This window comes from Bombyx mori, chromosome 22 (assembly GCF_030269925.1).
Source record: "Bombyx mori chromosome 22, ASM3026992v2".
Taxonomy (NCBI): domain Eukaryota; kingdom Metazoa; phylum Arthropoda; class Insecta; order Lepidoptera; family Bombycidae; genus Bombyx; species Bombyx mori.
The window spans coordinates 9306686-9328458 of NC_085128.1; the positions used below are offsets into that span (position 1 = coordinate 9306686).

The window sequence follows — 21773 nt, forward strand, 5'->3', positions numbered from 1 at the left end:
GTGTCAAATAATTTTACAAAACGTAAAATTTCACAAACAATTTGATCGTTTACAGGGTGCTTTACTGTTATGCGTCAAACCGGATTGAGTTCCAATAAAAAATCAGCTTTACTATCTAATATTATAAAGTGTCAATGCAAATACAATGAGTACAATCGTTCATAGATATTTATTAATTAATCATTTGGTATTATAATTTAAATTCGTTTACTGATAAATGACAACAATGCACCTAAAAATGCTGAAATTATAAAAAAGAGCTGGAAAAGAGGTGGCAAAGGGTCGATTTCGTAACAGGGGCAAACAAAACACACAAACTTTGGGGAAGAATACTTCGGATAAGTCAAGGGAACATTAGCAGCCGCAGCGTACGTTGTCCGCGGTCGATATGAAACCGGACTGTATAAAAAATAACCCGTATTAAACGATGTGACCCTTTTTTTTTGTAAATTCGGACATTCTCGGCATAAGACCTTTGTCTCTGTGTATAATACTGCTTACATAATATCACTATATTTAAATTATTACCTGAAAATATATCATTAAAATTTGGTAATCGAACTACTTACAATAAAATAAATGTTTATTTTAAACTTTCTATTTACTGTAATTACTCTATTCGATAATAAATGTATATCAGTTAGCCTATCGTGTTTTATTTATCTCATGTAATCACGAAAATCACTTCATCGTTATTATGTATTCCTTTAACATTATTGTTTTCGAATGCGCCCAATCGTCTATAATTAAAAACTTAAAAGTTTCGAAATACCCCTTGTCAAAGATGTCCTCAAACTTTACGCGTCTTGCCTTCGTCGTGTCGTAGGAGTGGTCACACAAAACGTTGTAACGAACTACGTACGTTAACTAATAATGGTATGTTGCAATGCAAATATTCAGAAATGTATATAATAAGAGTTAAGTAAATGCTGACAAACACAGTTGAAGTTGAGAAGCGTATACAACATGATGAAATTAGTCAGTATCTCAGTGAATTTTTCGTTGTGATTAAAATTATATTTGTACATTTAAAAATTATAAATAAACAGTAATATATCGTTACTAAACTTTTAATGATGCTTTTAATGATTTATTATGTTTAGTTTAACAAACTCTCTCAGTCCAGTTTCAAAACTTCGTGGATGAAATAAATAAAAAAAACTAAAACTTTGTAACTTGTGTTCGCAGTTGGTTTTGTTCAGTTTCTTGGCGTTGGCCCATTCAGCACCACAAGGACCGAAGGACGATAATGTACAACTCTTGAAATTCGACAGTGATAATGACGGACTCGGTTCTTACAGGTTCCTGTAAGTATTCCATTTTATAACTTTAGATGATGTCCATTTTAATTATTTTTCTTTAAGTTCAATTCGACATTTTTGTCAACATCTTTTGTCATCATTGTCATCAGATCTGTTTGATGTTAAATGAGTCACTGCCCTTACGGTTTCATGTTCAATAGCCGCTCTTGGACATCGACAATCTAGGGTTAAGGATTTTTCATGGTAGGTAATCCGAAGATCTGTACAGTGGCTAACCTAGTGCGTATTTTTGCTATTGATGTTACAGCGTGATCTCGCTACTTCTAGGCATTAGGGTGGAATTTTAATACATTTTAATAACGACTGCCCTAATCTTTAGACTTACAATTGCTTTGCGGCAGACATAAGCTTACAATACGGTTTGGTACGAGTAATTACATAAAGTAGATAATTCTGCAAGCTTGACTTTAATTACTTTGTATTTTTTTTTAATTAATTGCTTAGATGGGTGGACGAGCTCACAGCCCACCTGGTGCTAAGGGGTTACTGGAGCCCATAGACATCTACAACGTAAATGCGCCACCCACCTTGAGATATAAGTTCTAAGGTCTCAATATAGTTACAACGGCTGCCCCACCCTTCAAACCGAAACGCATTACTGCTTCACGGCAGAAATAGGCAGGGTGGTGGTACCTATCCGCGCGGACTCACAAGAGGTCCTACCACCAGGTATTTCAATTGTATTCTTTCATTATTCTTGTATTCTTTCATTATTCCTAAGCACATGTTGGTTACAGCTTTACTTAGAAAAAATAATATCCAGCATAATCACATTATCAGATAGAATAAATACGAGCTATCCTAATTATTAGGTCGCAGACTCTTTAAGATATCAGTAACATAAATTTAACTTAATTTAAACTATTTTACAGATACGAGCAGACTGACGGATCAAAACGTGATGAGCAAGGCGAGGTCATTAATGTAGGGACTGATGATGAATCTATAGTGATTAAAGGATCATATTCTTGGGTGGCACCAGATGGTATCACATACACCGTGACATACGTCGCAGATGACAAAGGCTTCCAGCCATCTATAGAGCAAGGCCCCGGTGGTGCTATACCATCGTCAGTAATAGCATCGCTTGTTGGATAAAGAATTACCTAAGTTTACTATATGATATCGTAATATTAGTATTGTTGGCTGGTATTATTAAATTTAGGTACAATTTGTAGAATTGTTTTATTTATTTTCCATAAATCTAATATGGCCATAGTCAAAAGTTAACTGCTTTGATTTACACTTAAAGCAAATTCCAAAAGGGCATAGACAAATAATCAATGTTTTTAGAAAATATAGACCAATTTAAGAAAATAATTTGAGTATTTTTTAAAGTTTCACCATAGTTTTTTTAATAACTATTTTATTTGAAAACTAGCTTTTGCTCGCGACTTCGTCCGCATGGAATAGCTACTTTGGCATAACGCTAAATTTTACCCGCGACTTCATTTACAGTACTCAGGATTGGAACTTCATTACTGAACCGGTAGATGGCATTGAAGAAGCTAGATTTTGAGGTTTTTTTGACAAACAATTTTAATTTTACGTAAAAAATATTTTTTTCCTAATAAAAAGTATCCTATGTTACTTCTAATACCTCCAAGAATATGTGTACAAAGTTTCATGATGATCGGTTGAGTAGATTTCGCGTGAAAGCGTAACAAACAAACTTACATTCGCATTTATATATTAGTAGGGATGTGACATAATCAGTGACATAAAGTAAAGCCCGTTCATTTAATAAATACTTTTCAATATTTTCTACTAGCTGACCCGGCAGACTTCGTAGTGCCTCAATCGATAAATAAAAGACCTAAACTTTTGTATAAAATCTTATACCTTTAAACGAGCAATTCTTGTATATTAATATATATGTATATAATCTGAATCTCGGAAACGGCTCCAACGATTTTCATAAAACTTAATATACAGGGGATTTCGGGGGTGATAAATCGATCTAGCAACGATTTATTTTCAGAAAATGTTGTTTTATTCGTGTTTTCCATAATCAGCTCTTCCCGACATCTATTGGCGAATAATAATACTATTTTTCGTAATTGAGGGCAACTGACCGCTTTAAAGACACAACAAGATGGCGTTATCAAAAAAAAAAACGAGCAAAGCTCGGTCGTCATCTAGTAATCTTAAAACAAACAAAAGGAATCCGTCCGACGGGGGACACATCAAAGGAAAAATAAAATTGTGATTTTTATTTAATTCCGAGCATTTTCATATTTATCTACCTTTTAAACCTTCTCTGGACTTCTAAAAATAATTCAAGACCAAAATTAGCCAAATCGGTCCAGCCAGTCTCGAGTTTTAGCGAGACTAACGAACAGCAATTTATATATATAGATTACACGAACTAAGCACAGTATCTCTAAAAACACGTTCGGGTTGTTATATGTACATTGTATTCATGAACAGGACTATAAGTCATAACAGTATTCAAAGCATGAGTACCTCCTTTATCGTTCTAAATTATCTGTTTCTATCAAGCCAATCATGGCGACATTTCAAGACTATATAGCTAAAGTCAAACACTATTTGAGTAACATTAATGGTAATCAAAGAAAAAAATCCTTAAGAATGAATTTTCTAGAATTAACCAGCCTTTTCCTCGAAACGGTTTTTCAATCATAAAAAAGGTCAATGATCGTTATATACTTATTTCTATGGCGTTTTAAAAAGCGCAAAGACTAACGTCAAAAAATGAAATTTACTATTTGTACGTCAACGCGGTATTACAATTCGTGTCCTAAAGCCTTCAAAATTATTACAACCGAACGTTCCTTCTAGAATATTTATGAATAAAACAGTATACGTATAATGGCTAAAATAAATAATACATTCAACACGGGGGAGATCGTTTTGTCTGCAATCAAGAAACTCATGAAAAACACTGGCTGGACAACTCGTACCATCATTAAGTTTATTAAATTAGAATACAGTATCTCTGACCCCAAGATAAATCGAAAGGTATCCAGGTCAGTGTTACTTTTCCCTTTTAAAAAATAATGTGCGTAATCGATGCCTTGTTCAGTAGAGTCAACGTTCCTAAGTTACAAAGTTGCATGTGAAAATGTGGTATTTCGTTTCCCGAAATACATATCAGAATAAACTCTTCTGCTAGTAGTCATCTAGCAGAATCATTATATGGCAGTCATCCAGCAGAATCATAATATATCATTATAATTATATTATAATACATGATTCCTGCATTATATTATAATGCACGATTCCTTAAATCATGCAGGATCGGTAGTTTGCATCTTCAGCCAAGTTCATTAGGTGTTCTTGAGTACCGAAGTAATCCGTGAGGATTCGAATTAAAAGTCTTAACTAACTTCTACAAACCCTTCCCTCTACGTCTCTATTCGTATCACTCAGAATCTCGGATAATAATTATATCTTATCTCCAAAGTATTGAACCTCCATTAGAGCTTTACTTTTTAATATATTTTGATGAACATATAGAGCTGTTAATTATTTTGTAACAAAAATTATCTCATAGACGTAATGTAGAACCATACTGTGATTTAAAAAAATATGTAAATTATCTATATAAGATGCCGTCAAAGCGTCTAGATGCTAAAAAGAACGCCAAAATCAACCAAGATGTAGCTCTCTGGTTCGAATATAATTTTCCCACAACAATAATTCCTCAGTAGTGAGTCTTTGACCTCTATGTCATGGTCGGCAGTGGCATTCATAATCTGAAATCACTCGGCTATTGTTCACCGATACCTGTCAATAGTTATGAGCTAAATAAATTAAAATACCATACTAATTTAAATTGACATACACCAAGCATCCAAATTAATCGGAAAATGCGGGTATTATTCCTGGTTATACTAGTATATTTCTACTACGAAAGGAAAATGTTTCAGTTTCCTAAATGATCGGGAAGCGTTCAAAAATCACTGCAAAAATGATGTCGGTTTTTTGTTATATCAGATTTATTAGGTGTTGATTTATTGTCGTTTCACTTTTTTCGATAGCCCCTTAGGCCGCCAACAAAACGTATGATAAGGAAGTTCGTTCCAATAATAAATATTGGAATAATAGTTTAATAAATAAATTCGTTTATAGAAGTGCTGAAATACATAGACATCTACAACGTAAATGCGCCACCCACCTTGAGATATGAGTTCTAAGGTTTCAGTATAATTATAACGGCCGCCCCGCCCTTCAAACCGAAACGCATTACTACTTCACGGCTGAAATAGGCAGGGAGGTGGTACCTACCCGTGCGGACTCACAAGAGGTCCTACCACCCGTAATTACGCAAATTATATTTTTGTGGGTTTGATTTTTATTACACGATGTTATTTCTTCACCGTGGAAGTCAATCGTGAACATTTGTTAAGTACGTATTTCATTAGAAAAATAGATACCTGCCTGCCGGATTCGAATACCGTTGCATTGCTGGATATAAATGCACCGGCCGTCTTACGTCCGGCCATGATGACTTCTACGACTTCAACGACGATCACAACTATTTCTATGCATGCTTCTAGATGAGTAACAACATTGTGGCGTTACTGTTTAATATTAATCATTGTTCGGTAATCGCTTATCTGAGATAGGTCGTGAGCTCCACTGCTCATAAATTAAAAAAAAAATCGTTTTAATACAGTACAGTAGCATCAAATGAAGGTGTAGTACTCGTAACAACGTCCAGTCGTGTCCTTGGCGTTCAAATATACAGTTTATGAATATAGTCAATCGCAGTGTTACAGACGTTCATAACTCACAGTCAACAAATGGGCATAAAATCTCAAAGAATGTTTTACCACATTAACCCAGATTGTGTTTGTTCAAAAAACAACCGTATCATTCATTTTTTTTTTTAGAAAACTATATCGAGAAACAAAAATCAAACCTGAACAACAGATAATTATGCTTCATAATATGACAGAGAACCTGTGTAGATTTAATTGTAATTGCCACTCCTGCAACGAAATAATTCGTTTTGATGGATAAAACACTCTATTGATACAAACCGACTTTGTTAATACAAAAAAATCAGTCTTCGAATTTTTAAGGACAGCGTTAGCACCGCTAACCATTAAACAAAATGCTGGGAGTCCTCAACAGAGCGAAGCGGTACTTCACGCCTGGACAAAGACTTTTTCTTTATAAAGCACAAGTTCGGCCTCGCGTGGAGTACTGCTCCCATCTCTGGGCCGGGGCTCCCAAATACCAGCTTCTTCCATTTGACTCCATACATAGGAGGGCCGTTCGAATTGTCGATAATCCCATTCTCACGGATCGTTTGGAACCTCTGGGTCTGCGGAGGGACCCTCTGTATTTTGTACCGTATGTTCCATGGGGAGTGCTCTGAGGAATTGTTCGAGATGATACCGGCATCTCGTTTTTACCATCGCACCGCCCGCCACCAGAGTAGAGTTCATCCATACTACCTGGAGCCACTGCGGTCATCCACAGTGCGTTTCCAGAGATCTTTTTTACCACGTACCATCCGGCTATGGAATGAGCTCCCCTCCACGGTGTTTCCCGAGCGCTATGACATGTCCTTCTTCAAACGAGGCTTGTGGAGAGTATTAAGCGATAGGCAGCGGCTTGGCTCTGGCCCTGGCATTGCTGAATTCCATGGGTGACGGTAACCACTCACCACCAGGTGGGCCGTACGCTCGTCTGCCTACAAGGGCAATAAAAAAATAAAAAAATAAAAAAATTCTGTCCGTGAAATAAGACGTTTGTGCAAGTAAACTAAAAAAATTGTGAGTTCTCCTTAATGATACTTAATGAGACTTTTTTCCAGGACATTGAAACGTGGTGTCAGGCTCGGCTTGCTTCAAATGGAACGAGGCCGCTATAGACTGAACGAAATGTCATGTCTAGCGAGAAAAGTTAATTCACATGAGGCTAGGAAGCGCTACCGACCCAAGCTACGTGCGAAAACATTGCGCATAAAATGTAGCCGATCGTTTTCAGGGCAGCCACGACAGGATTATATAAATTGAATTAAATTGTTGCCATTTAATAAAATATTTTATTGTTTACAAACGAATAAACGACACCAGAACTAGCAATCAGCAAATAACTTTAGCAATGATAATGACTCCGACTGGGAATCGTACTCGGACACCATGGTGCAGTAGAATCACTAACCAGTAGACCAACGAAATGAATAAACTAAAGCACCTATTTTAATAATCTTGCCATCACATTATTGGCGGCTAAGACGTTTAGTTTAGTTTACATCACTACGTGCGATTCGCTAAAAAATTTCGATTTGAAAGACTACCATTTAAAAGTCATACAATTGACACTTCGGCCCTATATTGAAGTGAAAACTTATTTAGAATCGTTGTGATTTCAAACCGGATGCAACGGAAAAAACGACAGGTAAGAGACACAAATACAAAAATGTGTAGGATGAAACCAGCAAAGAATGAGACAGAAATATAGATACTATTTAATACAGCGCCATCTGTGAGATTTTTTAATACTAACGTGTGTATGAAAGCTCTTGTAGTGAATTTTAATTTAGGATTATACGTGAAATTAAAATATCAATTCACAGAGGGCGCTACCTTACAATTATTTACTAATGACAAAATTTTACATATACTTAAGACGTTTAGGATAATTGTATTTTAATTTTGGAAGGTTTCACTTCTACCACGTGTGAATTGCACACATTTTGTATTTTTTTTATTAATACGTGAAGCAAAAACTTGGTATCCCTATTTACGAAAATTGCGCGGACGGAGGAGTATGAAATTTCCTACACTTATAGAGAATATAGAGAAGAAGTGCACAATGCTAATATCTTTTTAAAATAATGCATAAAACATACATTAAATCAATAAAGAAAACATTACACACACTACATACCATGTATTTGACGCACACACGCATGCATACTGTTTATTGTCACATTTTTGTTCTTGACGTCTGTTGTCAAATTGAGAATAGATTAAATATTGTTTGGCTTTATTAATATTTTTTATAGTGTAGCCTTGGCGAAAATTGCGATTATAGAAGTATAAAACACAATCATAATAGTGTACAAACTTACAATTCCAATTAATTATAGGCGAATTTCGACTACTGCGGGACCTCTAGTATTATTTTAAAACGTCGCTCTCGTTTATTTAATAGAATACGAATTTTAACCAAAAAGTAACCGAGTTATACTTGTGTACTCAATTGCACTGAAACGTGTAGCGCCTCATGAAATAATGGACGCACCCGACATAGCCAACAGTACGTATGTCGATACGAAATTGTTCTAGGCGTTATTGTTATTGTGTTAAATCACAATAATTAAAAATAAAGACGGTCTGTTTTTGCAAAAAGATTATTAAAGACCACAGAACCCATTTCAGGGCGGGTGGTAGGACCTCTTGTGATCCGCGCGTGTAGGTACCACCACCCTACCTATTTCTGCCGTGAAGCAGTAATTCGTTTCGGTTTGAAGGGTGGGGCAGCCGTTATAACTATACTTAAGACCTTAGAACTTATATCTCAAGGTTGGTGGCGCGTTTACGTTGTAGATGTCTATGGGATCCAGTAACCACTTAACACCAGGTGAGCTGCGAGCTCGTCCACCCATCTAAGCAATAAAAAAAGGGTTGAACAATTAGAGAGAGAGAACAATTAGGTTAGAGAAATTGATTAAAAAAATTCTAAATCAATAAAGTGGTTGAAATCATGAAGAAAACCTAATTGTGTACTATATACCACATAATAAGTAATCCAACGAACAATGAAGCAGATTTTATTAGGAATTAACTTACCCAATTAAAATTCTTACTGATGATTTAACGTCTTGTGGGCAAGGTTGGGTTAGCCCATTTTTTACTATTGTATATTAAATACTACTGAGTACTACTATTATTGGGTTCTGGGTTGAAGAGTCAAGAGTCTTCTAGTACAAGTAGTGTAAATACAGGCTGAATTTAGCCTCCAAAATATTTCGAATTTGATCATCTCAAGAGCTTTAACAATAATAATAATAATATTTTTATTCAAACCTCTTAAAATAAAATCACGTACAAGAATTCTTAACACTAGTATAATAATATACCTACATGGCTTTTTATGAGGTATACAATAACAATATTCCCTGACTTTTATGCTAGGAAAACCTGTATTACAAAAGTCAGTGGTTCAGTGCTAGGTCACCAGGTAAGTAAGTTAACCAGGAAGAGCGATCTGTATAAATATAGTACGTAGGTGTGAGTGTGTGTGTGTTTGTGTGTGTGTTGTGTATGTGTTTGTGTGTGTGTATGTGTGTCATACAATAAAGTATAATAAAATATTACGTTATATATGACCTATATTATATATCGCACATAACATCATCATCACTTCTACCCTATAAAAAAATAGCTACAATAAATGAACAGTATATACTATACCTATATATACATCATTATACATTTTTACAACACGACTTGTTCTGTTTCAAAATAGTCTAAGCTTAGGAGCCAAGACTTCAGATTATTTTTAACATCATACCTATTTAAGCATGCTGAGATATATTTTCTTTATTATAAATTCTGCTACCTCCCGAATAAATCTGTCGTCTGGCAAATTCCGTCCTACAAGCAATAGTGTCAAAGGCCGGTTTTCGTCTCCTCGTAGGAGGTGAAATTTCTTTGTATTGATGGGAGGCAGGAGTGCTGTCGCAGAACCGACCTGTGGATAAATGAAGTAATAAAATGACTTCACAATACCTATGAATTGCTTGACCTATTACTAAGCTTAACACTATTGGGCCGTCAGACTCGTCTGCATCCACTGAAACAAATATTTAAAAATACTCGTCACTTTTTACTTTTCGACGTCCGTCTGGTGTAGTGGTAAGTGACATGGTCACTACACTAGGGGGTCGCGGGTTCGAATCCCGCCAAGGGAAGATATTTGTATGATAAATATAAATGTCTTTTCCAGGGTTATGGATGTATATTAAATATATGTATGTGTATAATAAAAATCTTACATTTATTTCCGATATCTGGTACCTGTAACACAAGTTCTTTACGAACTTATCACGGGACCAGTTAACGTGGCGTGATTGTTAGTAAATATTTAAAAATATTTTTACTGACTCAGTCTCGATATCTTCCGAATGTCCTATATACGCTTAACTGGTTTCAATTGCAACCTAGGAACGAAAATCGAGTGAGAACAGTATATGTAGTTACGCATCTAAAAAAACAGCTAAACGCTTTAGTTTCAAAAACAACCAAGAAATCTTGGTAATCACAAATTGATCGTCACACATAAAATCAGAGCATGCTCGCAATGTTTTAAAAGCGATACATTTCTCTTTTCGTTCACACAACAAGAAATTGCAGCAGCGAGCATGGATTTCAATTATTCACCTGTGAGTCCAGTTCAGAAATTAACCAAAAAACGAAATTGGAATATAATTGCATTCGCATATTTTCATTCGAGCGATGAACTAATATTTGAAATAATTCAATTCACAGTTTTTCGTGACATCCTTGCTGTTTTGTTTTTGTTCATCAAAAACTTTGCATTCTCGAAGCGAGAAATATGAAAGACAAATACAACCTATTTTGCAAAATGGAATCTTCAATTCTGATTTTCATTTTAACATATTGTAAGTGTAGATTTACCAAAAATAGTACATAAACTCTGATTGTTAAAAAACACAATCTGAATCGGATTCGTACGTATTTCGATTATTTTAAATGAATACTTAGTGTACTTAAAAATAAAATTCTCAAATTACTCTTAACAAAACAAACCAAAAGCTCGAGAATTTGTATCATATTTGCATACACACTGAATAAATAACAGATTTAATATGTACATTATTGTTTACGGCGTAACTAATTTAATTCTAACGTTTTACAGTCCAGAATTGTTTATAGTCTTCAGGTTAGCAGAAATGCACAACATGAACAAACCTTTTGAGCCTGTTTTTAGTGTAATTCAACCGAACAAGCCTGCTACCAAACCAAAAGCTGTAGCCATGGACACTTTTCCATTCTCCGATAAAGTAACTGATGAAAATGAAAAGGGAAATCAAAACGACACTAGTTTGAACCTCAGTGATATTCCTGAAAAAAATAAAGAAATTTCTACTGAAAACACATACGACACATCCACAGATTCTGGATTTGTGAGTACCTACATTAAACTATGCAATAGATTACCGCTGATACAGTTTGAGGCTACTTATCCAAAAAAGTTTTCACACCACCACCAACTATTGGTTCAAGGAGTGCTTTTAGGAAATAATTGAGATGATTCCAACATCTTCAATGTACTATCGCACCGTCCACTACATATCGAGATCAAGCTTCGTCCATCATATTTAGAAATAACACACATATACTAACTAACGTAATTGTCATGTATCCGCTTTGGAATGAACTTTCCTCCTGCAGTATTCACCAAATGCTATGGGATGTCCTTTTGTAAAAAGTTGCGAAAATACGAGTTGTCGTAAATACTTTCGACGTTGTTACGTATATTTTATGTATTTCAATAGAATCTAAAAACGCAGTGTATACTCAAGCAACTGCAAGCTCGATAGGAGAGCCACATATGAAGCTGCTGAGAGCGTAAAGTAATAGATTAATAGTTACAAAATAACACCGTAATGTTTATTTCTATCCTAAATAAATATTTTCAGCTTTAAGGCAGGATTACCGTTATTGCGATTCCATTGAGACTTCAATTTTATGTCTTAAAATGGACGCTGACGCTATGACACTCCTCACTCCTACCTACAAGCAGACTGCTCGTGACTCAGATCAGCCAAAAACAAAACAAAACTCAAGTGCAAACTATACAGCTTGTTTCCTTAGGTAGAGTGATGCAGAAGAAAAACTTTTAGAATCTAAAACACCGTGACTTACAGTATTATAATTTATTGTTCATAAAATTATGTACCACTTGCAGACAACATCAATACCTGATGACAAAATATTGAACCGGTTTGGACTTCCCAAAAAGATACTAGAATCTATGGCAGGATGATTAAGTAATGATAAAGTAGATTAAAATTAAACACCGTGGTATTTACTGTATGAAATTTAATTTTAATAAAAACCTGGCAGCACTTTACGTTTTGTGTGTAGATTTTCAATTATCAGTATGTAAAATCCATCCATCAAATAAGTTGTAACCTGACTGAATTTAGAAGACCAAACAAAAAATCAATACTTTTTATTGTTTTTTTTTTTTCGTTAACTTGTTCTTGTTGTTTATGATATAGGTATTTGTATCATATGCATGAATTATAATATCGGCAAGAAATCATTTCTGTTCGAACATTGTTTGTGATGATCGTTACTGAAACATTCTTGCATTGTTTACTGACTCGGCGGTGCAGTAGTTTGCGATCCTGACTGTTGCGGCGAGGGTCGTGGGTTCGATTCCCACATCGGAAAAATATTGTGTGATGAGCAGGTTTGTTTCTCTTTCTTTTTCTGGGTGTTTATTTATCTACATTTGCATATTTGTAGACATATACACTATAAGTATATTTATCTGATTTTTCTCCACAACCATCCATAGCTTTCAAACCGGGGGCCCGAGAGCTCTAGCCTGGCGCGCCTGTAGAAGGCATTTTCCCCTCGCTGAAAGTTATGGGGTGACTGCGAACCGCGCCGCGCGCTAGTAATACTCTACCATGGCATGATATAAAGAGCGAACGGTTGGGGGTATATTGCGTTCAGCGTCTGAGTCCTACATGTCTCGCGCGCGATCTTAGTCCCTTAGTAAGGAGGTTCAGCCCCAAAGTCGGGAAATCAAATGGTGCTTTAACTAACGGCTTAAAGTGAGCGGAACTGCAAAGAACATAAGGTATCTAAGTATCTGAGGATGACGGCAGCACAGCCGTGGCGAAAATTCAATTTTATATGAAATAGATTTCCAATTGCTCAAATTGCATGCTTATTTTTTTTTCATGACAATTTACGTACCTTGACTATCGCGGCTAAAATAATTCTTCATGCTCAAAATATGAAAATGTTCGGTAAATATTGAAATCTGTTACGGCTGAACTAGAATAAGCTACTTTTTTATTGCAAGACGCCAAAATCATTTTTTGTCGGCTTATAACAATAATGATGCTATCAATTTACCAATAAAAGTAATCATTGATGAATATAATAATATAAGCAATAAACGGAAAAATATCGCTATTTCCTCATGCTGGCAAACAAATAAGGTAGTGATAAAAGTGATGTATTAATTGGATAAAATATGAGAGCAAAAAAAGAATGCATAAATGCATTTCAATCTTTGTTTCAGTACTTTATGTTTGAATCGAATATTAGTATTATTTTATTAGTCTCTGAGTGTCTAGTCGACATAGCTGGCTGGATCGTATGATCAAGCGGCCGGGACAATATTAGCGTTCTTTAAAACATTGTTGAATGTATTTCACAGTAGGAATCATTAAAACTCAGTCACCTTGAAAGAGTAGTGTGTCCTGGAAATTAGAAAATCGAACTACAAACAAACAGTTTTTTGAAAAAGTAATATTTGTAGTAAGCCATTTACAAACATAAGCCGACTATTTTTCATTCTTCATTTGCTTAGAAAATTCCAAAATAACTATTATTTCCAAGAAAAATTATCTTCGCATGGGCTCATTATTGCAGAAACGAGGATGATTGTAGATATTAGTAGATATTATCATAATGGTAAGGTGGCTAGTTAACAATCTCCGCTAGTGTTAATAATAATTATAAAGTTTGGGTTCTTTGATAAATGACAAATGTTACGATCGGGCTTACATTTTTATTGTTAGTTAATCACAGGTAGGTTTTTACATCTTTTTAACATGTACGTCGCGGCGTCGTAGAGAATATTGCGGGTCAGTCAAGGGCTATTTTGTAGAGTGGTCATCAAAGATTAATGTTATGAGAACCGAAATTAGGCTGCATACACGTTACATCTTCCCTTCTTTAGAGAAAACAACTTAATTACATTGACTATGCTGAGTTATAAATCTAATATGTTGACTGGTTTCATGGCTCTTCCGAATCTTGAACATCTTGGTAGTCAGTTGTATTTCTCCAGTTTAATAGAGCAAGTTAGATATCCGATTTATCAATAATGCATTTCCTTAGTAGGTTTTTTGCGGTTTCTTTTGGCTAAGCCATTACCTTGGGGGTGGTAAGGACTGGATTTTGAGTACTTAAAACGCCATTCTTTCTGGAAGTCATTGAGTTCTCTGGGCATGTACTATGGGGCGTTGTCTGATTCGAGAGCGTCAGGTATTCCATGCGTAGATAACCATTGTTTTAAATGGTTAATCACTTCAGTTGTCGACGGCCTCTTAAGTAACTGAAAGTCTAAGTATCTAACTGTCACAAAATACAATATAAAACAGTATATTCCTATCCTTATTATCCTTATAGTATCCTTTTAGTTCCAATAAATCAGATGCCACGATCTGCTATGGGAGAGATAAAATTCTTTTGACTGCCACGGTATAGTTGGTATAGTCCTTTTGTGTTTTTTCACATGCTGAGCAGCTTCTAACCAGTTTCACAATGTCTGCATATTGTCCTCTCTAATACATCAATTGGCGTGCTCTTTTCAAGCAGCTCTGAATTCCAAGGTGGCCTTGGTGTATGTAATTTAGCATGAGGTACTGAGGTACTTGTGTTTGGGCACTACAATTGTGTGACCTTTGAAGTTGATAGCTCTTCTTTGAAATTGAAGTAGTGATGCAGTTCTGTAGGGAGTCGACCAACTTTTTCTGGAAATTTTGTTGCTTTGATCAACTATTCTGTGGAGTCAAATGTTGTTGGTAATATTATTGTGATCTTCAGGTCTTCTTCCTGATAGTCGTTCAGTTTTGAAGTGTCACAATCACGGCTTAAAAAGTCTGCTAATGGTATTTCTATGCCTTTTAAAATGTAATATTTGATGAATATGGTGTTAGGTTGAGCCTTATACCAGCGGGGTATTCCGGGACACCAGCGGCACTGTCTGGGCAGCCTGACAGGCTGCCGTACCCAGACGGCCGACGTTTCAGAGCCTTCGATTCGCCTCGAAAGCTCCGTCGGCTGGGCGTCCTTGGGGTGAGCCGCGCCGTCTGGTTGTAGTGTTGACCGCGGTAACCCCCCTACCTCATCCGGGTTCTGACCTCGGAGAGGATCGGACGTCGGGTGTAAGAGTGCAGGGGAGTCGTTTAGTGGGTGGGCCCTAAAATCCTTGGGCCCGCGATCTGCTCTCAACACCTGCAGATCGTTGAGTCTCACATACCCCGCGCACCCCGTATGCGCGGGGACCTCGTAGGAGGTTCGGCCCCCGGCCCGAAAAAAAAAAAAAAAAGTTTGAGCATTATACGTAGAATTCTAGCTGGGGCTGACTGAATGTTTTTTCTGAATATTGTCTTGAGCGGCTTGTGATCTGATTCGACTAATAACTCATTGCCATAGACATACTCATGGAAATTTTGTACCCAAATAAGATAATTTTGTTTGGATTTAGTCAATGTTGGCTCCATAAGCTACTGGTTGGCTTTTCAGAAGTACTGGTCCAGATTCTTTGAGCTTACATCCACGCTTAGTGTGACTGGTTTGTTTACATCCTATAATTTTAACATTGGTGGATTCTGTAAAACTTTTTTATTTTAGTTTAGTGCTTCATCATGATAGAATTCCCAGTTGAAACTTGTTTCCTTGTGAAGCAGATCTCTCAAAGGGTTTGTTAATTAAACACTTATACTTTATTACTAGTACTTAAATATGTTATCATTCCTAGTACCCTTTGCAGTTCTTTTTTGTTCTGTGGTGTTTTTATGAACTCTATGACTATAACTTTTTCAGGATCTGCTTTTAAACTTTTGGTTGAGACTACATTACCCAAAAAAAAATATTATTTTGGCTTCAAAGATGCCTTTGCTTTGATTGAGCTTGAAACCAGAAAATTTCAATGTCTCTATTACTTCTTTGACCGTTTTCTGTAGCTCTTCCTTCTTTTTGGCATGAATATAGATATCATTGATTGATACTCTTACATTTTTGAATTTACTGAGAAGAATAGTCAAAATTTCTTGAAAATTTTCAGGTGCTGACGATAGTCCGAATGGAAGTCTTTTGAATGAATTCTCTTTCTTTCTCTTCCCCATGGTGTAGAAAATGTCAGTATCTTTTGTGTTCTTTTTGATAATCTAATTTGCCAAAATCCTTTGGTGCAGTTTGGATACTTTCTGTCCAATCTTTGGAGTTGCCGACACTTATTTGCCCTATAAATGATTCTTCTGAATTCTCTGAAGTAAAATTTTCTTCTTAAGTATTTATTTTATTTTTTCGTTTCAATTGAATTTGGCATTGAATGACACATCCTTGCAAAATTACCTTGTCGCACTTTTTGCATAATTTGTTGTAAGCTTGGGATGACCTTTCTTTGTGGCATAAACCACATATTTTACAATCAAATTTTTCGTTTCTGAAGTTCTTACTTTTGATTGTGAGTATTTGTTTCACTCTTGTTGCTGTTCTCAAACTCGTTAAGTTGTTTGGAGGCTTGTTCACTGCTTTTACAGATGGTTGTGTCTTTTGTGAGATTAAGTTTTCTTCGGTGAGCATTTTTTTTTTGATTTGGGTTGATTTTATTCCGAATAAAATCTTGTCTTTCAGCATTTCTTCAATCAATTCCAGAGCCAAATTCGCATTTGATTGCTTATGTTTTGATTCTAGTAATGAATTCGTTAAATGATTTGTCTTCATGTTGCTCAATTTTGAAGAAAACATACCTTTCGAGCGACACGTTGTTTTTCGGCGCGAAATTCTTCGGACTTACCGATAATTATGCATAGCTTTTCTTCGTCTATTGTATTCAAATTAAAACTGTTGTCGATATCAATTGCATCTGGTCCTATGATTGACGTGAATGTTGCAGCTTGAATATCGGCAGGTTCCTTCCCTAGCTGAATTGCGGTTGCATACCATTCGAACACTGCTATCGCCATTTTTTCCAATTTGCCGACTTGTTGTCCGACTCGATCTCTGAATATTTATTTATTGTTTTTATTGATTGTATGTATGAAGTAAGCCGGCAAAAATTCAGCAAATGGTAACTGAAATTAGTAAACTAATACTTTTTTATTGTTGAAGAGGTAGGTGGCAGCAATTACGTTTTAGATGTCTATGGACTCCGGTAACGCGGTAACCACTTAACATCAGGTGGACCGTGAGCTCGTTCACCTACCTAAGCAATAAAAAATAAAAACAGCTGGTGGACTCCTGATTTATTTATTTATTAGCTCTTGATCTCATAATAACTAAAACTCATTTAATAACAGTATTATTTAACAATCTCAATCCATGTCAGAATTTGCACATAATCCACATAGCACATATATTGTACCAGTTAATAAATAAACCACTTCGATGGTTGGATGTTGAAATATTCTGTAATGTAAATATGGATGATTACTTTAAAATTCCGATTAAATTTGAACCTCGACATTTAGTAGTCTTAACTGATTTTTTGATGTAAGTACCGTCTATAATCTTTTTTAATATTTGGTTCATTATTTCTTTGTTGAACTAACAAATGTGTCGGGTTGGGTTTCGATATTCAGGTTGTAATTAATACCTATGAGGCTTGGTAACAAGCTTGATACCATTAGACCGTCAGCTACGTCTACGAGTATATCCACAGCAACATATTTAAAAAAACTCATCAGTTTTTGATGACTCAGTGTCGTTGGTAATTATTTATCCTCTTATCTGTTTTAAATTGCAACCTGCAAAACCTAGCAATCAAAGTCGAGCGAGTACAGCATCGTACGTAGTTACGGACCTACAAAAAATGGATAAACGTTTTAGTTCCACGAACAAACAGGAAATCTTTACGCAGCATACCTCAAATCATTCGTCACACTCAAGATCAGAGAACGTACTTTGCAATGTGTTAAAAGGAATTCGTTTCTCTTTTGGTTTATATAGCAAGAACAATTTGAGCAGTGTTTGTGTCTTATTTTTATGAAAGAAGAAGATGGTTGTCAATTATTTACACGTGAGTACAGTTTGAGAAAATACAATGACCAAATTGTTTGATTATGGATATTGTGCGATTAACTAATGATATATGAAATGAATCAATTTACAGTTTCTCGTGCTGTCGTTGGTGTTTTGTTTTTGTTCAACGAATCCTTTACATTTCCGAAGTGCAAATTATGAAAGACAAATACGGCCTGCTTTTCAAAATGGCGTCTTCAATTTTGGTTTTCAATTGAACATGTAAGTTCAGATTTGTGAAAATATTAGTTGAAGTCTGATTTTTATACAACACGATCTATATTGGATTCGTATATACTTCGTGTTTTTGTGTTTTTTTTTTTTATTGCTTAGATGGGTGGACGAGCTCACAGCCCACCTGGTGTTAAGTGGTTACTGGAGCCTATAGACATCTACAACGTAAATGCGCCACCCACCTTGAGATATAAGTTCTAAGGTCTCAAGTATAGTTACAACGGCTGCCCTACCCTTCAAACCGAAACGCATTACTGCTTCACGGCAGAAATAGGCAGGGTGGTGGTACCCACCCGCGCGGACTCACAAGAGGTCCTACCACCAGTAAAGAACGAACCGTTGTGTGAACGAAATTAGTGTTCTTTAAGATAAATCATCAAGATTATTCCAATCACATAGCGCCTAAATTCACGAATCAATTACTTATTTAAAATATACATTACTGTTTACAACTAACTTTGTTCTCATGCTTACAGTCCAGAACCGTTAATAGGCTTCCGGCTTACAGAAATGAAAAATACGAATAAATATTTTGGATCTACTTTTAATGCAATTCAATCTAATTTGCCTATGATTACTTCAAGAGCTGGTGCCACCGATACTTTTTCTCACTCCAATAATGCTATCAATGAAAGAGATAAGGGAAATCAAAAGGATACTCCTTTTAGCTCCAATGAAATTCCTCAAAAAAATAAAGAAGAGTCTGAAGATATTTCTACTGAAAACACAGAAACAACTTCATTCACGACAGACGAACCATCTACTACTGAAAGCACATATGAAACAACGACAGATTCTGAATACGTGAGTACATTTTTTGTTTTTCTATTAAAATCCATACTAAACGTTTTCTCATGATACCACCAAATGCTGCTACAAAGAGGATATTATACGGAGCGTATACTTTTGACTTTCAAAAAATCTAAAAACGCAGTGCCCAGTTAAGTCTCGAAACATAATATGGGAACGTGCAACAGATCTTTAAACACATACGTAACAAGAAACATGCGATAGATCCACGCAAATCTCGCTTGTGTTTTTTCCAATGTACAGAAGACGTTTACGTAGCACGAATCATACTCAGAGTCAATACATCACAATAATAATAAAAAATCCCCTGGTCTGATACCACTATATTGTTTATTTCTACCAAAATTACTTCGTTGCAGCTTTAAGAACAGAATCGCTCTTGTTCTAATTCAGTTAAGACTTCATCTTTATATATATATTTTTTTTATTGCTTAGATGGGTGGACGAGCTCACAGCCCACCTGGTGCTAAGTGGTTACTGGAGCCCATAGACATTTACAACGTAAATGCGCCACCCACCTTGAGATATAAGTTCTAAGATCTCAGTATAGTTACAACGGCTGCCCTACCCTTCAAACCGAAATGCATTACTGCTTCACGGCAGAAACAGGCAGGGCGGTGGTACCTACCCGTGTGGACTCACAAGAGGTCCTACCATCGGTATATCTCATGGTGGTCACATTATGATGCTTTTGGGTTTTTTTATAATCACCTAAAATCAAGCGAACTGCGACAGTTTAGCCACCAAAAAATAAAACTCAAATCCAACAAACGTAATTTTAAAACCCGGATATTCACAGCTACCTTCCACGTGTAAAGTGATGCGAATACTTCAAATATTTCGAATATAGAACACTAACATAAAGTTAAATTACATACTGATTAAAACTTATTTTACTTATTGCAGACAACATCAATATATTATGATGACGAATTATTCAACCGGTCAGGAGTTTCCGCGCAGCTACTAGCTTCTTTGGTTGGATGACAAACTATATTATGTATTGACAAAACAGACTAGAACTGTGGACGATGGTAGATCGATGTTAATATTTGAATGTATCTGCAATAACTTACGTATTTAGGACAGATTTTCGGTCCTCAAAAATATATCCATTAAGTAAGTTGAAGGTTAAAAGAAAACAAAGGAACTCAACATAGAACTGGTTTTTGTTATTGACTACATTTTATATGATAATTAAAAAAATAGCCTTAATCGTTTACGATGTGTGTATTGTTTTATAAATTAAATTTAAAGTATACAACTAAAAGAGATGCTTTTGTCAGTCTGTGTCAATAAATTCAAAAATCGATTTTATAAATCCCTTATTACGTAAAATCACGACCCTGTGAAAACTCACTCGTAACTATTAGCATTGCCGGAACTTGTTATGTACCATGATAAAAAGTATTATATGTAATAATCCAAGCTATAAACTATCATCATGCAAATGTTGATTAAAGTCCCTTTTGCCGTTTTTGCGTGATTGAGTTTGTTACTCACACTCATATGTACATTCAAATATACAAGCGTTCATATTCATAATCTCTATATATAAAAATGAATTGCTGTTCGTTAGTCTCGCTAAAACTCGAGAACGGCTGGACCGATTTGGCTAATTTTGGTCTTGAATTATTCGTGGAAGTCCAGGGAAAGTTTAAAAGGTGAAAAAATATAAAAAAGCTCGGAATTATATAAAAACAAACAATTTTGTTTTTCCTTTGATGTGTCCCCTTGATGTGTCTTTTATTTATCGATTGAGGCACTACGAATTCTGCCGGGTCAGCTAGTATATTCTAAAAATCGTTTCTGTTAGAATATTGTTTGTAATAATCATGATTAAAAGCTTATTTTAGTATATTCTGTTAAGAAGGTTATGTAACTGTATTTTGTTAAAATAATAAAGTAATTCGGTGGTTTTATTTGTTCTTTAGTACGGTACGGTCGTTTAGTACCCATAACACAAGAGAAGAACTTAGCTTATGTATCTAATGTGAAACATTAATTTAATCTATATATTTTTTTTATTTAAATAGCGTCAAATTATGTATATAATGTGCATTGTATATTTTAATTGACATACACGAAACGTGGCGCCTCGTTCGAGTAGGAATAGACATCCACAAAATTTTCTCCCATAATGGTGAAATATGTGGTGGTGCAAGCATGTGGTGGGCGCCTAAGAATACCCTTAATCCAAACTTAGTTCATAGGTGTCGTAGAAGGCGGCGAAGAGCCAAAACGTGGCTAAAGCCAATATAACCTAGGGCCAAGGTCAACAAAAGCATTCCCAAGGAGGGTTGAAGGCAGGCAGGCGGCCGGTCATAAAAAAATTGCCAAAACATAGAGCAACATGAGAATGAATAAAAATGAGAGCGACAGGGCTAAAACGTCCCCC

At 35.6% G+C, this 21773-nt stretch overlaps 3 protein-coding genes and 1 long non-coding RNA gene across 5 annotated transcripts; all 4 read left to right on the forward strand.

Annotated features, from left to right (window-relative positions):
• The first annotated feature begins 934 nt into the window (after positions 1 to 934).
• CPR26 (cuticular protein RR-1 motif 26) lies at positions 935 to 2497 on the forward strand. The gene is made up of 3 exons (NM_001173253.1): positions 935 to 978; positions 1189 to 1307; positions 2195 to 2497. Exons 1-3 carry the CDS (start codon positions 967 to 969, stop codon positions 2418 to 2420), a joined length of 357 nt encoding a protein of 118 aa, NP_001166724.1. The 5' UTR covers positions 935 to 966; the 3' UTR covers positions 2421 to 2497.
• A 1354-nt stretch (positions 2498 to 3851) lies between these two features.
• On the forward strand, positions 3852 to 7340 carry LOC101744338 (uncharacterized). Its single transcript, XR_009976188.1, has 2 exons — positions 3852 to 4312; positions 7114 to 7340. It is a non-coding gene; the product is annotated as an uncharacterized LOC101744338 (long non-coding RNA).
• A 3876-nt stretch (positions 7341 to 11216) lies between these two features.
• LOC101744193 (uncharacterized) lies at positions 11217 to 12397 on the forward strand. Its single transcript, XM_021351842.3, has 2 exons — positions 11217 to 11457; positions 12243 to 12397. The coding sequence occupies exons 1-2, from the start codon at positions 11224 to 11226 to the stop codon at positions 12318 to 12320; spliced, it is 312 nt and encodes a 103-aa protein (XP_021207517.2). The 5' UTR covers positions 11217 to 11223; the 3' UTR covers positions 12321 to 12397.
• A 5535-nt stretch (positions 12398 to 17932) lies between these two features.
• Positions 17933 to 21297, forward strand: LOC101743951 (uncharacterized). 2 transcript variants are annotated; one of them, XM_004931826.5, is made up of 4 exons: positions 17933 to 18329; positions 18423 to 18553; positions 19042 to 19369; positions 20282 to 21297. In XM_004931826.5, the coding sequence occupies exons 1-4, from the start codon at positions 18309 to 18311 to the stop codon at positions 20360 to 20362; spliced, it is 561 nt and encodes a 186-aa protein (XP_004931883.1). In that variant the 5' UTR covers positions 17933 to 18308; the 3' UTR covers positions 20363 to 21297. The 2 variants fall into 2 exon arrangements, with proteins under 2 accessions (XP_004931883.1, XP_021207516.1); XM_021351841.3 differs by having other exon boundaries at positions 18087 to 18329; positions 19150 to 19369.
• The last annotated feature ends 476 nt before the right edge of the window (positions 21298 to 21773 follow it).

Coding starts and splice junctions, on each gene's coding strand:
- CPR26 (NM_001173253.1), top strand. Junction 1,308..2,194: donor CTCGGTTCTTACAGGTTCCT/GTAAGTATTCCA, acceptor ACTATTTTACAG/ATACGAGCAGACTGACGGAT.
- LOC101744193 (XM_021351842.3), top strand. CDS start 11,224: ATGCACAACATGAACAAACCTTTTGAGCCTGTTTTTAGTGTAATTCAA. Junction 11,458..12,242: donor CATCCACAGATTCTGGATTT/GTGAGTACCTAC, acceptor TACCACTTGCAG/ACAACATCAATACCTGATGA.
- LOC101743951 (XM_004931826.5), top strand. CDS start 18,309: ATGGTTGTCAATTATTTACAC. Junction 18,330..18,422: donor TGGTTGTCAATTATTTACAC/GTGAGTACAGTT, acceptor ATCAATTTACAG/TTTCTCGTGCTGTCGTTGGT. Junction 18,554..19,041: donor TTTGGTTTTCAATTGAACAT/GTAAGTTCAGAT, acceptor TCATGCTTACAG/TCCAGAACCGTTAATAGGCT.